We start from the raw sequence: 14,196 nt of genomic DNA, 5'->3' as shown, positions 1-14,196 counted from the left end.
TTCTGCTGGCATGCCGCGAAAGTATGTGCCCATCACGGCATTGTTGGACGATTTCTCGTTAGACGAGGAGCCTGGTGGTTTGGGGGCTCCTAAAAGAGCGGATCTTGCCAAGGGCGGGACTCAAACGCCAAGAGCATCTCGCCACCGCCTCAAACGGCCAGAGCGTCGCCAATTGAGCTCGCAGCAATACATTAATATGACGTGCCGGTTTGTTCTGAAGCCAGGCACGGTTTTCCCGCTTCCGGACGAAGTCGTTGACTTTGAATCGGTGCTGAGAGCCGTCGCCGCTCCCGCAGGCTGTCCGATCTGTTTGGAAACTGCCGTTGTGCCTCGTATGTTGTCCTGTGGTCACATCATGTGTTTGCCATGCTTTTTCCGCTTTTTAAAGTACTCGGAGGAGCACGTTTGCCCGGTGTGTGGTGAGCCTACGCCGCGTGCGGTTACCAACGTGAGCTTCCTTCCGGCCGATCCACGATTCCTACCTCAGCTAGATCATGAGGTGGTCTTGAATTTGGTGTCTAAACCTCTTTCTGGGTTCCCGCGCCCAGTAGGTGAAGCTTTAAGCTCCGAGGTCGAGGACCAGTTACGGTATTCCCGGCTTGTTTACGGAACTGAGGCGTACTGTGCCAAAGAATCGACAAGAGAGATTCAAGAACTGGAGGATCTCATGTCTGAGAACGTTGAAGAGGGCTATGCTCAAGCGCTGGCAGCTTGTAAGGCAGATTTGGCGTCGGCCAGCAAAACCTCTAAACCCCCGGCTCCGCCGGCTGGCAAACCATCATACTTTTACTATCAGACGGCCTTTGAATCCCCAACTACCTACGTGTTGTCGCCCTTGGATATCACAGTCTTGAAAGCATGTTTTGGCGAGTACTCTGATTTCCCCTCATTGCTGATTGCCAAAGTGGACAACATTATCCACAAGACAGTCGATAACGACATCCGAAAGCGGATGAAGTTTCTAGGTCACATCCCCACTGATGCACCTCTTGTGTTGCTAGAGTGCGATTGGCGGGGCGTGCTGCCTGCGGAGGTTGTTTCAAAGTTCGGCAAGCAGCTTTCTGAGCGACGCAAACGCCGAAAAACTCGAGACCGCATTGACAACAAGCGCCGTCAGAAGGCTGAGCAGGAGAGTGATTCTCGCATGCGTGCCGAAGTGCTTGTCGAAACGAGTCCGCCCGAGCCGGCAAACATTAATCTCACTGAGCTGCCTAGTCTGGGGGCTCGCCCGGCTCCTCCTCCGCGAACAGCCAAGTGGGTAGACTCGCAGGCCGAGTTTGATGAAATGATGGCCAACGCGTACGTCACAAAACGGGGCAGACGCAAGATTGTCCTGTCTTCGAATCACTAAAAGCTACAACTTTTTTTATTTACTCTCTAAACGCTCGATACGGGCAACAAGGTCGTCGACGACTGCTGACAGCTTTTCGACGACTGCGTGGATGTCAGTAGACTCTGCTTGTTTTTTGTTTCTTGCCTTGATTTCTTCTAGCTTAGCTTTGGCTTTTGATGCTTTGTCGAGAACATCATTTGCCTCGGCGTCGAGATCAGCAAGCGCTTTAGCAGTGCCGTTTTCACTGGACTTGGGCTCAGACTCGGACTTGTCTTTGGGTTCCTCGGTGTCTTTGGGTTCCTCAGACTCAGGCTTGGCTTTGGCTTCCTCAGTGTCTTTGGGCTCTTTAACCTCTTTGGTGTCCGCCTTGGGCTCCTCGGGCTTGCTTTCTTCTTCGTCATCCCAAACGCTCTCCTCACGAGATGCAACTGTAGGTCTCTCGAGATCCTCTTCTCCAGCCTTGTCCAAAAATGTCTTTACTTCCTTTGACTGGAACACTTCATACGCGTCTTGCTTAGAAGCCTTGTCAAGGGCAGATACTTCTGTGGCCTCAAGCTCCTTGGTCTCCTCGGACTCCTTAGTCTTGGTTTCCTTGGTTTCCTTGGGCTCCTTGGCCTTGGTATCCTCGACCTTGGACTCTTCGGCCTTGGTCTCTTTGGGCTCCGCCTTGGTCTCTTTGGCCTTGGTCTCCTTGGCGGGCTCCTTGGCGGGCTCCTTGGCCGATGCCTTGGGATCAACCTTCTTGCCATCATAAATATCCTTCCACTCGCTCACAAGTGGCCGGCTCGTCTTGCCAGACGCCCAGGCATCAGCATCAAGAGCAGCAACGGCAGAGTGGCAGGTCTTGTAAATATCAGACAAAAATCCCTCGATTTTGCGGGGAACGCGGAAAGGTACAGGCTCAATTTGAGTCTCCCAAACTTTGTATACGCGCGCAACCTCATGGTCATGAATATCCAAAGCACGATCAGGAACAAACGCCAGTCCACGCTGAGGGGCAATGGACTGGTAAGAGAAAAGATCATAGAGCTTGTCATCAACAAACTCATAGTATACAATTGTTCCATCACCTCGGCCACCTAGGTACAACATAGAGGTGCCTGCATCAAAAAATGGCATAATAATACCCGAACTCTGGTCAAGGTTTTTGAAATCACCAATGGGACCCTTGTCGAGGTTTTCGGTATCCCAAATAGCCAATTGACGATCACTCAAGCGAGAAAAGCCTGTGGTAGCAACCCGATTGCGGTCGCCCAACCAAACAACGCGACTGGCTTTGGAACCAGGATGGCCCTGGCCCTCGGACAGCACCTTCTCTTTGCGAACGTCCCAAACCCGGATCTTCTTGTCACGGCAGGTTGACACAATCTGCGTACCATCGTAGTTCCATGCAAACGAGGTAATGACATCAGGATGCTCCAGGGTGAACAGAACATCACCAGACTCGACGCTCCAGATCTTGATCGTATGGTCCAAAGACGAGGACGCCAAAATATCCTTGGCAACCGGGTTGAAAAGAACATGACCAACCTTTTTGGAATGACCCGTCAAAAACTTGACTGCTTCCACGTCAGAAACACTATCAAGGTCCTCTGCCGGAGTCATGGGGTCAAAGCCGGCGGGTACTTTCCAAACGCCGATGCTGCCATCATCAGACGCGGAAACAACCATGTCGTCGTCAAAAGGGTTCCACTCGGTATCCAAAACAGCACCCTTGTGACCGCTGAACAACGGGAACCGATCAGGAAGCTTTCCTGGTTTAGTTACGGGAAGAACAGCAAACGCACCACCGCCAGAGGCATTCCAGCAAAGCGAAATGTACTTGCCGTTTGACTTGGCCAAATTGCTGTCGAACGCGTTTTTCGTCAGGCGGATATTATCGAAGCATTGGTCCTTTTTGACCGGCTGTCCGTAAACATGCCGGTATTTGGAAGCACGGACCATACTCATGGTTAGGATGAATGATGTACCGTCAGCAGCACAATGCTGCTAAATCACCGGGCCCCAGCAGGCATAAGTGCCGGTTTTTGGTTAATGGAGAGGCGCAGAGTGTCAAGGTATTTATAAGAAATCATTATGTACAAATGTTGTTTTGTTTTTTTCCTGTGCTTCTGCGGGCCTCCTGAAATGTACGCTCCAATGTACATGTCAATCATCGGTTACGTCACGCGCTTCACAACACCCCGCCAATTTATATCAACCGATGCGCGCGGCATTGGACGTTGACTAATGTTGACTACCATATCGCCTATAACGAATCAGCCGCTCATTGATACGCCCGAGGCCACTATCGAGACGGCAAAAGCTGCAATTGACGCGGCTGCGACGGCTCAAGTCAGTTGGGTCAAGCTCTCTCTTGGCGAGCGCAAGCAAAAGGTCGCTAAGCTTTTGGATGTCCTGGAGGCGGATGCGGATAGTCTGGGCAAGCAGATCACAGAGCAAATGGGCCGCCCTATTCAGTACACACCCGGCGAGGTCAAAACGGCCGCAATGAGGGGCAGAGTCATGCTCGGTTATGCCGACGAAGCGCTGGCTCGTCGAGATGTGGACTTGGACGCTCGCCCTGCCATCACCAAGTACCTCACTAAAGAGCCAATTGGGGTTGCTCTTATTATCTTCCCCTGGAATTACCCTTATTTGTGCTTGGTGAACGGATTGGTACCTGCTTTGCTTGCTGGCAACACTGTTATCATCAAGCCTTCTCCGCAGACTCCTCAAGTGGCTGAGGCAGTTGTGTCAGCTGCGGCAAAGGCAGGGATTCCTAATGCTGTGATTAGTGCTATTCACACTGGTGATAACAAACTCGTTGAACAGATCATTCAAAACAGATCCATTGGTGCCGTTGCCTTCACTGGGTCTGTAGCCGGCGGCCTGGCCGTGCAGAAAGCTGCAGCCGGTCGTACTATCCCCGTTGCCCTTGAACTGGGCGGTAACGACGCAGCCTATGTGCGGGCCGACGCCGATATTGATGCTACGGCGGAAAATGTTGTTGATGGAGCACTCTTCAATTCGGGCCAATCGTGCTGCTCAATTGAGCGGGTATATGTGGACGAGAAGATCTACGATAAATTTGTGGATGCTGCAGTTAAGGTTGTCAAGGGCTATAAAGTAGGAGATCCGCTGTCTGGAAAAGTCCAATTAGGTCCGATGGTATCTGCTGCATCTGCTGCTCGAGTCAGTAAAGACGTGGAGGAGGCAATCAAGTCTGGTGCCAAGGCACACATTACCCCAGGGCTAGATTTGGGACCGACCTATCTTTACCCGCAAGTCTTGACAGACTTGTCCCCCCAGGACCGGGTGCTGAAAACTGAGACGTTTGGACCAGTCTTACCGATTGTCAAGGTTTCGGGTGACGAGGAGGCTATCAAGCTAATGAACGACGACGATTTCGGATTAACTGCATCTGTATGGACATCGGACTGCACGCGGGGCGATGAGATCGCTTCGCAAATCGAGGCGGGCACGGTGTTTGTGAACCGCAGCGATTATCCAGACCCGCACTTGGCATGGACCGGGTACAAGCTGAGTGGCCGTGGCGTTTCACTATCGCCGTTTGGGTTTGATTTTTGGGTCAAAGTCAAAAGCCACCACGTGAAAACTGCCGCTTAAGTGAGCGGTGATGCCATCTTGGGTGGCTTTGACGCAAGATATATGCACCACGTAAGCGGCCGTCGACGCAGATATCAGCGGTAAATAGAGCGAAAAGAAAGCAAAGGAGAAAGCGAGGGCAGTGCAAAGTGCGGAATGTCAGGGATGGCAGGGGGATGGTCATTGTCGTGGGATTTTCTGGGCGATGGAACAGAAGCAGGCTTAATTTTTCGTTCCGCCTGCGCACCCTGCCAGACGCGCGCAAATGCGTTGGCACGTGATGTGACGAAAGCAAGCTTGCCACATGATACAGTACATAAACCCCAGGATAAGCCGAAAGGAACGATTTCTGGAACACTCTACAAAAATGTCATCTCCTTTGCGTCTTGGATCCAAGGCCCCTAACTTCCAGGCCGACACCTCGAACGGCCCCATCGACTTTTACGAGTTCCTTGGCGACTCGTGGGGTGTTTTGTTTTCGCACCCTGACGACTTCACTCCCGTGTGCACCACTGAGCTCGGTGCGTTTGCCAAACTCGAGCCCGAGTTCGCTAAGCGCAACGTCAAGTTGATTGGTTTGTCTGCCAATGGCACCGAGTCCCACAAGGCGTGGATCCAGGACATTGACGAGGTCACCGGATCCAAGCTGTCGTTCCCTATCATTGCCGACCCTGAGCGTAAGGTCGCTGCTGCGTACGACATGATCGACCACCAGGACGCCAGCAACGTCGACGACAAGGGTGTTGCATTCACCATCCGCTCTGTGTTTATTATTGACCCCAAGAAGAACGTCCGCCTGATCCTGGCCTACCCTGCCTCCACCGGCCGCAACACAGCCGAGGTCTTGCGCGTCATCGACTCGCTGCAGACCGGCGACAAGCACCGCGTCACCACTCCGATCAACTGGACTCCTGGCGACGACGTCATTGTGCACCCCTCCGTCACCAACGACGAGGCAAAGACTCTGTTCCCCAAGTTCCGTACCATCAAGCCCTATTTGCGTCTCACGCCCCTGGATGCCGACAAAAAGTAAGTAATGAGGCAATACTTGTTTATTAAAGACACTTAGAACTAACCAGATTCTCGGCAAGGCTCTAGGCCCGGCAGCTAAAGAGGTCGCCAAAACCGAGCGACCACGCTGTACATAAAAGTGCATTTTCGTTTGTTTTTTTCATAATTTCTATACCGTGCGGCTCACCGGTCGTTTTCTGCCAGATCAAAGCCCATATTGCCGCGGTTGCGTTTCTCAAAGTCCTGCTTGAGTTTCTCGTGGATGAGGTCAGTGATCTCCCGCGCCCTGCCATGAGCTTGCTCGCAGCATTCGATTATCTGCTGGCTGGAGAGCGGGATCTTGCCGGCCTTGGTGAATTGACAGATGTCGCGGTCCTTGTTGATGGTGATTGTCATGGACCCGATGCGCAGGTCCTGTTCGGCTTCGTCTGCGTCCACCACGATGATATCGTTGTCGAAAAACGACCAGGACACACAGATCGGAACATGCAGCACAGAAAGAGGCACCGGTGGGCGTTCGTCGAGAGTGTGTACGATGGTGCGAGACCCGTCGATGGAGGTGTCTGGCCGGCGGAAGTGCAGTAGGGCGGCAATGACGGCTATGCAGCTCGCGTCAATGAACCCGCCGTCGTATTCCAAGTAGTGAACGTCGGCGCGGACCATCCAGCAGGATTGGCCGGCTACAATACATAAGGACTCGAGATCAAGGGCATTCGACCGGCGAATAGCCTTCTCAATCAGCCGCGTGACCATCAGCTCGTCCACCGTTTGCCTGCCGTTTTCGAACCGTGGCGATGCCATAGAGCTGACGTCGGTTGTGATCAAAAACAGTCCCTCAAATGGCCGGTCGTCGCGGGGCTTGGCTACCTGCGAAGACACCTGAGCGACAAGCCTAGTGCGGCCCATTTTTACTTCCACGTGGCCGTAGCTGCCGCCGAACGCCAGCTCTAGTTTCCTTGCCTCGTTGAGTCGGCGTCCAGACACCCGCTTCTGGTCCTCCAGCAGGCTCTGGACAAAGGCCTGTTCAATAGAGCTCATGGTTGATTACCCAATTTTTTCCACTGGCAAAAACCCGCATGTATCGTATCACGTGATGAAAATATCAATTAGCACCGTGGGGCTTTTGCCTCTATGGTTTACGCGGACAAACCGCGCTGCTTTGGCTTCTAAAGCAACCCAGGTTATAGAATTAGTGTTGCTGAGTTCTCCTGTATCTTTTTCCCCGGTTTCGTCTTTTGAGGATTTGTGTGCTCGCACATTTCAACACGCCTCTTTTGACACAACAATTAACCATCTTCCCAACATGTCTGACGTGTATATTGTGTCTGTCGCCCGTACGCCTATTGGCAGTTTACTTGGCAATCTGAGTTCTTTGAACTACGTTGACCTTGGCTCCCATGCTGTCAAGGCGGCTCTGAGTCGTGCTCCTCAACTCAAGGCCGAGGACGTTGACGAGATCATCTTTGGCAACGTCTACTCTGCCAACGTTGGCCAGGCTCCTGCTCGTCAGGTCGCGCTCAAGTCTGGTCTGAGCACCCGCGTTGTGGCCACCACCATCAACAAGGTTTGCGCCTCGGGTCTCAAAGCCATCATGCTCGGTGCACAGGTTATCATGACCGGCGGCGCTGATGTTGTGGTTGCAGGTGGCGCCGAGAGCATGACCAACGTGCCTCACTACGTCCCCAACATGCGCACTGGCGTCAAATTCGGCGGTGCAGGCATTGTTGATGGTATTGAGCGCGATGGTCTCCACGACGCATACTCGGCTGAGCCCATGGGTGTAGCTGCCGAGGACACTGCTGCCGAGCACAATGTTTCTCGTGAACAGCAGGACGACTACGCTGTTGAGACGTATAAGCGTGCTCAGGCTGCCACCAAGGCCGGCAAGTTCACCGAGATCGCCCCCATTGAGATCCCTGGTGTTCGTGGCAAGCCCGGCAAGACCATCTCTGAGGACGAAGAGCAGTCCCGTCTCGACGAGGCTCGTTTACGCACCGCCCGCACTGTTTTCAAAAAGGACGGCACGGTTACTGCACCCAATGCCTCCCCCATCAACGACGGTGGTGCCGCTGTTATTCTGGTTTCCGCCGCCAAGGTCAAGGAGCTTGGCCTCAAGCCCTTGGCCCGCGTTGTTTCCTTTGCTGATGCCGCTCAGGAGCCCATCAAGTTCCCTACCACCCCTGCTCTTGCTACCAAAAAGGCCCTTGAGCGTGCCAAGCTGTCGGTCGACGACATTGACTACTTTGAGTTCAACGAGGCGTTCAGCGTGGTTGGTGTTGCCGTGAGCAAGCTCCTCAACGTGCCTGCCGAGAAGGTCAACGTTTACGGTGGTGCTGTTGCCCTCGGCCATCCTCTGGGCTGCTCGGGTGCTCGTATTGTCACCACCCTCACCTCGGTCCTTCGTCAGGAGGGCGGCCGCTACGGTGTTGCATCCATCTGCAACGGCGGTGGCGGTGCCTCTGCGATCGTCATCGAGAACTTGCTCCCTCAATCCCAGCTGTAAGTTTATGTATAGGGTCTAAATCTTATTTGGCTGTTTAGCTAACTCCAGCATCACGCTGGGGTACGCGTCCATGCGCGGACTGGTAGTCTGCCATTGACCACCATCAACGACAAGAACCTGGCCCGTAACATAGTGGGCGGCCGGGCTGAACAGATAGACGGTGCCGTCGGCGATTTCCTGAGTAGTACCGTAGCGGCCCAAGGGGATCATTTCGTAAGATCGTTGTCGGTTGTGTTCGGAGCCTTTGCCAAGACGAGACATGCCCTCGGTTCCTTCGATGGGACCCGGCGCCAAGGCGTTGCTGCGAATACCCAGAGGCCCGAACTCGACAGCAATTGTCTTCATTAGCGAGTCGACGCCAGCCTTGGCAGCCGCGGGATGGGCCTGGAACGGCAAGCCTCGGTAGTGCAGAGTTGCCGAAACAAACACAACGGAGCCCTTTGTTTTGAGCAATTCGGGAAGAGTGGCCTTAGCAGTGTTGAACGAGCCGTTCAAGTCGATGTCGATCACGGTCTTGAAGGCATTCGCAGACAGACCGGTGATAGGTGCCAGAAAGTTGCCAGCGGCCCCGGCAATCACATAGTCGATTCGGCCCAAACTCTCGACAGTTTGCTTCACGGCCTCCAAAATTGTGTTGATATCACGCACATCTACGGCAAAGGACAGCACCTTCGCTCCTGGCCTCAATTCGGCGACCTCTCTCGCTGCGGCGGCCGCTTTGTCGCCGTTTCGCCCCACAATCACTGCGTCGGCTCCAAGCAGAACCATGGCCTCTGTCTGGACCCGGCAAATCGATCCAGCACCGCCCGTAACAAATACGACTTTGCCGGCAAACAGGTCGTCTTTCCAGACACATGTGCGCTTATAGTCCTGAGACAATGTGTTTGGCATTGTTTCGATGTGCCTCCATGGTCAGGCGCCTGGCTTTTTCACCCTCTCCCAATGTCTGGGGTAAGGGTGGTCTGTGGAGGTTCAGTGGGGAAATTAGCCGAGCCGGATTGAGTGCACTATTAGCGGGGCAACCGAGGCTTGTCTATTTAGAGTTTATTGTCCTGAGAGCCTGTAGCGATAACCGAGTGCGGATAGTAGTTCATGGCCCCAGAAGTACTCTGCCACTCAGCACCGTCGACAACTAGAATCTGGCCAGTGACGTAGCTAGCGGCTGGAGAAAACAGGTAGACAGTAGCGTCGGCGATCTCGACTGTCTTGCCAAGTCGACCAAGCGGGATCAGCTCCAGGCTGCGCTGGCGAATGTCCTCAGGAACTAGGCGGTCGAATCCCTCAGTGCCCTCAATGGGGCCGGGCGCAATGCCGTTGCTTTGAATACCCATAGGCCCAAGCTCAACAGCAAGAGTCTTGGTAAGAGAGTCGATTCCGGCCTTGGCTGCTGCAGCGTGGGACTGGAAAGGAAGACCCTTATAGTGCAGGGTAGCCGACACAAATATGATATGGCCTTTGTGTTCACGGAGCTGGTCGTAGGTGGCCTTGGCGGTGTTGAAAGCGCCAATCAGATCGATTTCAGTGACTGTGCGGAAAGCATTGGACGAGAGAGAAGTAAACGGCGACAAGAAGTTGCCAGCAGCGCCGGCGATCACAAAGTCAATGTGACCAAGCTCCTTGACGGTTCTGTCTACGGCAGCAGTCAGGTTCTCGATGTTGCGGACGTCGCAATTGCCAATGCCCAGAACCTTTGCACCAGGACGCAGAGTGGCGATCTCCTTGGCGGCCTTCTCTGTCTTGGCCGGGTTGCGGCCCAAAATCACTGCGTTGGCACCCAGTAGGACCAGGGCCTCGGTCTGGACGCGGCAAATAGTGCCGGCGCCGCCAGTCACGAAAACCACTTTTCCGTCGAACAAATGCGGCTTCCACACGGAGTTCTTCAAGTAGTCGGGTCCGAGTGTGTTGGGCATTTGGGGATTTGGGGATTTGGTGAAAGAGGTTTCTTCCTGTGATTATATATAGCGGGGAGGCCGGGGGCATGTGACGGTCGGCAGGGCATACAGAGTTGGGCTCGTAGTGAACTGTCTTGAGCGATTGCGACAGTGGTTGCGGGCTGCACGCTGTGCTAGAACCCGTCAATGGCCAGGGCTCGCCCCCAAACCGGTCTCCTCTTTTCGGCCCAATATCCCTGCCCCAGCCGGCTTTGTAACCCCCCGCCCATTTAGTCGCCGCCGTCTGCTGTTCCCCACAGATTACTACGCCGAACCATGCCTGACCTGATCCAAGAGCTGTCGTTTTACCGCAAGTACCACTACAACAAGGTCAATGTATTTATTCACGTGTGCTGCATTCCGCTGATTTTGTTGACTGCAGTGTACAATCTGACTGCGTTGAGAATCCCCGAGGTGGTCCTGAACGCCGTCGACCTGGACGCCAAGTACTATCCGTACGCCAACTTTGCCACTGTGGTGAGTGTGTGCTATGGTGTTTATTACATTATGCTCGACCTTCCGATGGGCCTGCCTTGTGCGCTGATTCTCAATTACGCTTCAATGCAGTTCTGCAAGATGGCACCGGCGCTGGGGTCCGATGGCTATCGAAAGTCGTGGGCGATCCACACTGTGTGCTGGTTGCTTCAATTCATTGGCCACGGCGTGTTTGAGAAGCGGGCCCCGGCCCTGCTTGACAACCTGGTGCAGGCGTTGGTGCTCGCGCCCTTCTTTGCTGTTTTCGAGCTGTTCTACTTTTTGGGCTTCCGCCGCGATGTCATTGAGAACATTGACAAGAAGGTTGTTCCTGAAATCAAGGCGTTCCATGCTGCTCGTCTCGGCAAGTCTAGTTAGTTAGTTAGTTAGTTAGCTATTTAGTTATTTAGTTATTGGTTATTAAGTTAGTTGATTGGTTTATCAGCGAGGTGTGGCAAGGTGGCCCGGTGCAACTCCCCTCACCAAATCGTACTGGGGAGCGGTGCACTATTCTAGCCAGCCACTGCGGTTCTTGCCAATGCATACTGTTTCATAGCTCGAGTATAAACTCCTCCTTCGTTCCTTAGTCAGCCAGCCATGGAACAGTCGCTTGACGAAATCATCGCTGGAAAGCACAGCGAACAGACGGCAAACAAGGGACGCCGCGAGCGTAGAGCACGCGGGAGCCGTGGAGGCAGCGAACGGCGCCGTGGCCCTCGCCGCACGACCGACGACCGTCAGCGTGAGCCTCCTTGTGTCTTGATCAAGAACCTCCACAAGGACATCAACGAGGGAGAGCTCCGAGACCTGTTCCGCGAGGTCGGCCCGATTAGTCGCGTTTCTATCGACTACGACAAGCAAGACAAGCGCACTGGCCGTGCCTGGGTTCTCTACAACTACGGCGAGGACGCTGCTGTGGCCGCAGGTCGCTTCAACGGCCGCCGGGCCGTCGGACAGATTATCACCGTCAAGCAAGTCCGCAGCATTGGCGACCTCGACAAACCTTCTACTTCTTTACGCGACCGTATTGGCGGCTCTGCCAAGCCCGAAAAGCGTGGCGGACGCAAGGCCAAGACCGAACGCCCTCGCGGTCCCAAAACCCAAGAAGAGCTCGACGCAGAGCTCGACGCCTACATGAATGATTCCGCCCCGGCTGACCCCGCTCCGGCCGCTGCACCGGCCGCTCCCGCTGCTCCCGCTGCTCCTGAGGCTGCTCCCGATGCTGCTCCGGCCGCTCCGGCTCCTGAACCCGAAGATGTTATGATCGAGTAACTTAAAAAATCTAATAAATATAATCTAGGCTTCTCTTCACCCTTACCTAATGTACAAACTCTCCGGAACGTGGCAACGAGGCAGCGACGTTAAGGCGGTCAAGTTTTGCCGAGAAGGTGTGCTTGCTGCTGGAAGAGACGGCAATTTGATGCTGCACACAAAGTCCAACTCTCAGCTCGTCCACGAGGAGGGCCAGTACCTTAATTCCTTGGCTGTTGCGGATCGCACTGCGTATGTCGGCTCGCAAGACGGCACTATTGTGTCCATTGACATCGACACAAAGGAAATGGCCTACTTTCTAGGTCACACTGCCAATGTGTGTGCATTGGACGCCCACGGAGACGTGCTGGTTTCGGGATCGTGGGACAAAACTGCCCGCATCTGGCAGAGCCCCACAAGCTTTATTGAGCTCAATGGCCATTCAGAGGCCGTTTGGGCAGTCCTGATCGTCGACAACACGCATGTTTTGACTGCATCTGCCGACAAAACTATTATTTTATGGAAAAGCGGCGCAAAGAAGCGCACCTTTACTGGTCACACAGAGCCGGTTCGTGGCCTGTGTTTATTGGGCGACGATCGCTTTGCTAGCTGTTCTAATGACTCCACAATCAAAATCTGGTCTCTTGACGGAAGCTTGCTGCAGACTTTGCAGGGCCACACGTCTTTTGTTTATTCAATTGCTTTCCACAAGGGCCACTTGTTTTCCACTGGCGAGGACCGCACTTTGAGGCTGTGGCGCGATACATCACAAATCCAGACAATAGTGTTACCTGGTGTGTCGGTCTGGTCGGTTGCAGTTGATACGCATGGCGACGTTGCCGTCGGATCAAGCGACCATAATGTCAGATTGTTCTCCACCAAATCGTCGCATTGGCTCTCGGATGCTGAGCTTCAAGCCTTTGAAGACGAAGTTTCAAATACAAAGGTTGGTGAGGATCAAGTTCAGCTCGATGAAAGCCAAATCAAAGATGCTAGCATTCTACAAACAGATGGTCGCGAAGGCCAGGTGGTTATGGTGCGAGAGAACGGCATCGTCAACGCATATCAATTTTCAGGCAAATGGCTCAAAATTGGCCAAGTCGTGGGCAAGTCTCAAAAGAAAGAGTTCAATGGAAAGAGCTATGACTATGTGTTTGACGTCGACATTGCCGACGGAGTACCTCCCTTGAAATTACCTTTCAATAAGGGTGACAACGTATACGCCAGTGCAGAAGAGTTTGTTGAACGCAACGACTTGCCTGTCTCGTACGTGAACCAGGTCGTCAACTTTTTAATCACCAATACCCAGGCCTCGTCGACGTCGGTTTCTACTCCGGCATCTGCTCCACCGACTGTGCCCGCTACTCCAGCACCTACCCCATCTGCAGCCGTCCCGGCTGTTATTTCATCATACAAGCAACCACTGCCAATGACCAACTTCAATGGCCCATCTCTGGCCAAAGCATTCGCTGAAAAGGCCGCTGAGCAGGGATCAGAAGCAAATATACTACCGCTGCTCGAAGGCCTGCCCTCAAGCTCGAATGATCTGCTTCAGGTCGCTCAAGAAGCATTATCACACTGGAATCCCAGCGACTTTTTGCCCGTGTTGGACGCTATGAGACTGGCAGTGGTGGCGTCTGACCCCCCGGATATGCAGGTCATGATCTCCCTGTTGTCATGTGTTGACCCCGCAATGCCAAAATACTCGACCCTTGCTACACGTGGATTCGCAAATATTGCTGCTCGACCTGATGGGCCCACGTTGGTGCAAAAAGACCAGCAACTCTTTATTGAAGCAGTATCGCTGCTAAGCACTGCAGAACTCAAGGGCCCATTGGCACTCGCAGCAGCTACCCTTCTTTTGAATCTCTCTGTAGTAGGCACCAAAGTTTCATTGGCCGAGTATGCGGTCCAGTTCACCCAGGCCTTTGATGAGACTCCTGAAGCAAACTACCGGCTGGCCCTGGCAATCGGAGTCCAGGCGTTCAAGCATCCTTCTGATCGCGCGACTCTGTCAAACGCCACTAATTGGCTGGCTGCAAACCGCGAACCCCGTTTCATTGCTCTCGCTAAAGAAATTTTACCTCTTTTGTAGATACATAAAA

General features: G+C 53.7%; 11 protein-coding genes across 11 annotated transcripts; 7 read left to right on the top strand and 4 right to left on the bottom strand.

Annotated features, from left to right (window-relative positions):
* Positions 1-10: 10 nt before the first annotated feature.
* On the top strand, positions 11-1,351 carry B9G98_01911 (putative RING finger protein P8B7.23; the record flags this gene model as incomplete). The annotated part of the gene is made up of 1 exon (XM_024808468.1): positions 11-1,351. One exon carries the CDS (start codon positions 11-13, stop codon positions 1,349-1,351), a length of 1,341 nt encoding a protein of 446 aa, XP_024664236.1.
* A 15-nt stretch (positions 1,352-1,366) lies between these two features.
* On the bottom strand, positions 1,367-3,283 carry B9G98_01910 (Coronin-like protein; the record flags this gene model as incomplete). Its single annotated transcript, XM_024808467.1, has 1 exon — positions 1,367-3,283. The coding sequence occupies one exon, from the start codon at positions 3,281-3,283 to the stop codon at positions 1,367-1,369; it is 1,917 nt and encodes a 638-aa protein (XP_024664235.1).
* Positions 3,284-3,562: 279 nt separating this feature from the next.
* Positions 3,563-4,942, top strand: B9G98_01909 (Aldehyde dehydrogenase family 1 member A3; the record flags this gene model as incomplete). The annotated part of the gene is made up of 1 exon (XM_024808466.1): positions 3,563-4,942. One exon carries the CDS (start codon positions 3,563-3,565, stop codon positions 4,940-4,942), a length of 1,380 nt encoding a protein of 459 aa, XP_024664234.1.
* A 346-nt stretch (positions 4,943-5,288) lies between these two features.
* On the top strand, positions 5,289-6,019 carry B9G98_01908 (Mitochondrial peroxiredoxin PRX1; the record flags this gene model as incomplete). The annotated part of the gene is made up of 2 exons (XM_024808465.1): positions 5,289-5,950; positions 6,001-6,019. 2 exons carry the CDS (start codon positions 5,289-5,291, stop codon positions 6,017-6,019), a joined length of 681 nt encoding a protein of 226 aa, XP_024664233.1.
* A 96-nt stretch (positions 6,020-6,115) lies between these two features.
* B9G98_01907 (Exosome complex component RRP45) lies at positions 6,116-6,970 on the bottom strand (the record flags this gene model as incomplete). Its single annotated transcript, XM_024808464.1, has 1 exon — positions 6,116-6,970. One exon carries the CDS (start codon positions 6,968-6,970, stop codon positions 6,116-6,118), a length of 855 nt encoding a protein of 284 aa, XP_024664232.1.
* Positions 6,971-7,235: 265 nt separating this feature from the next.
* On the top strand, positions 7,236-8,435 carry B9G98_01906 (Acetyl-CoA acetyltransferase IA; the record flags this gene model as incomplete). The annotated part of the gene is made up of 1 exon (XM_024808463.1): positions 7,236-8,435. The coding sequence occupies one exon, from the start codon at positions 7,236-7,238 to the stop codon at positions 8,433-8,435; it is 1,200 nt and encodes a 399-aa protein (XP_024664231.1).
* A 15-nt stretch (positions 8,436-8,450) lies between these two features.
* On the bottom strand, positions 8,451-9,326 carry B9G98_01905 (Peroxisomal 2,4-dienoyl-CoA reductase SPS19; the record flags this gene model as incomplete). Its single annotated transcript, XM_024808462.1, has 1 exon — positions 8,451-9,326. One exon carries the CDS (start codon positions 9,324-9,326, stop codon positions 8,451-8,453), a length of 876 nt encoding a protein of 291 aa, XP_024664230.1.
* Positions 9,327-9,472: 146 nt separating this feature from the next.
* B9G98_01904 (Peroxisomal 2,4-dienoyl-CoA reductase SPS19) lies at positions 9,473-10,345 on the bottom strand (the record flags this gene model as incomplete). The annotated part of the gene is made up of 1 exon (XM_024808461.1): positions 9,473-10,345. The coding sequence occupies one exon, from the start codon at positions 10,343-10,345 to the stop codon at positions 9,473-9,475; it is 873 nt and encodes a 290-aa protein (XP_024664229.1).
* A 297-nt stretch (positions 10,346-10,642) lies between these two features.
* Positions 10,643-11,218, top strand: B9G98_01903 (hypothetical protein; the record flags this gene model as incomplete). The annotated part of the gene is made up of 1 exon (XM_024808460.1): positions 10,643-11,218. One exon carries the CDS (start codon positions 10,643-10,645, stop codon positions 11,216-11,218), a length of 576 nt encoding a protein of 191 aa, XP_024664228.1.
* A 219-nt stretch (positions 11,219-11,437) lies between these two features.
* Positions 11,438-12,112, top strand: B9G98_01902 (mRNA export protein mlo3; the record flags this gene model as incomplete). Its single annotated transcript, XM_024808459.1, has 1 exon — positions 11,438-12,112. The coding sequence occupies one exon, from the start codon at positions 11,438-11,440 to the stop codon at positions 12,110-12,112; it is 675 nt and encodes a 224-aa protein (XP_024664227.1).
* A 49-nt stretch (positions 12,113-12,161) lies between these two features.
* On the top strand, positions 12,162-14,186 carry B9G98_01901 (Protein DOA1; the record flags this gene model as incomplete). Its single annotated transcript, XM_024808458.1, has 1 exon — positions 12,162-14,186. One exon carries the CDS (start codon positions 12,162-12,164, stop codon positions 14,184-14,186), a length of 2,025 nt encoding a protein of 674 aa, XP_024664226.1.
* Between the last annotated feature and the right edge of the window lie 10 nt (positions 14,187-14,196).

This window comes from Wickerhamiella sorbophila, assembly GCF_002251995.1.
Source record: "Wickerhamiella sorbophila strain DS02 chromosome Unknown contig3, whole genome shotgun sequence".
Taxonomy (NCBI): Eukaryota; Fungi; Ascomycota; class Dipodascomycetes; order Dipodascales; family Trichomonascaceae; genus Wickerhamiella; species Wickerhamiella sorbophila.
This window is presented reverse-complemented; position numbering and strand designations above follow the sequence as displayed.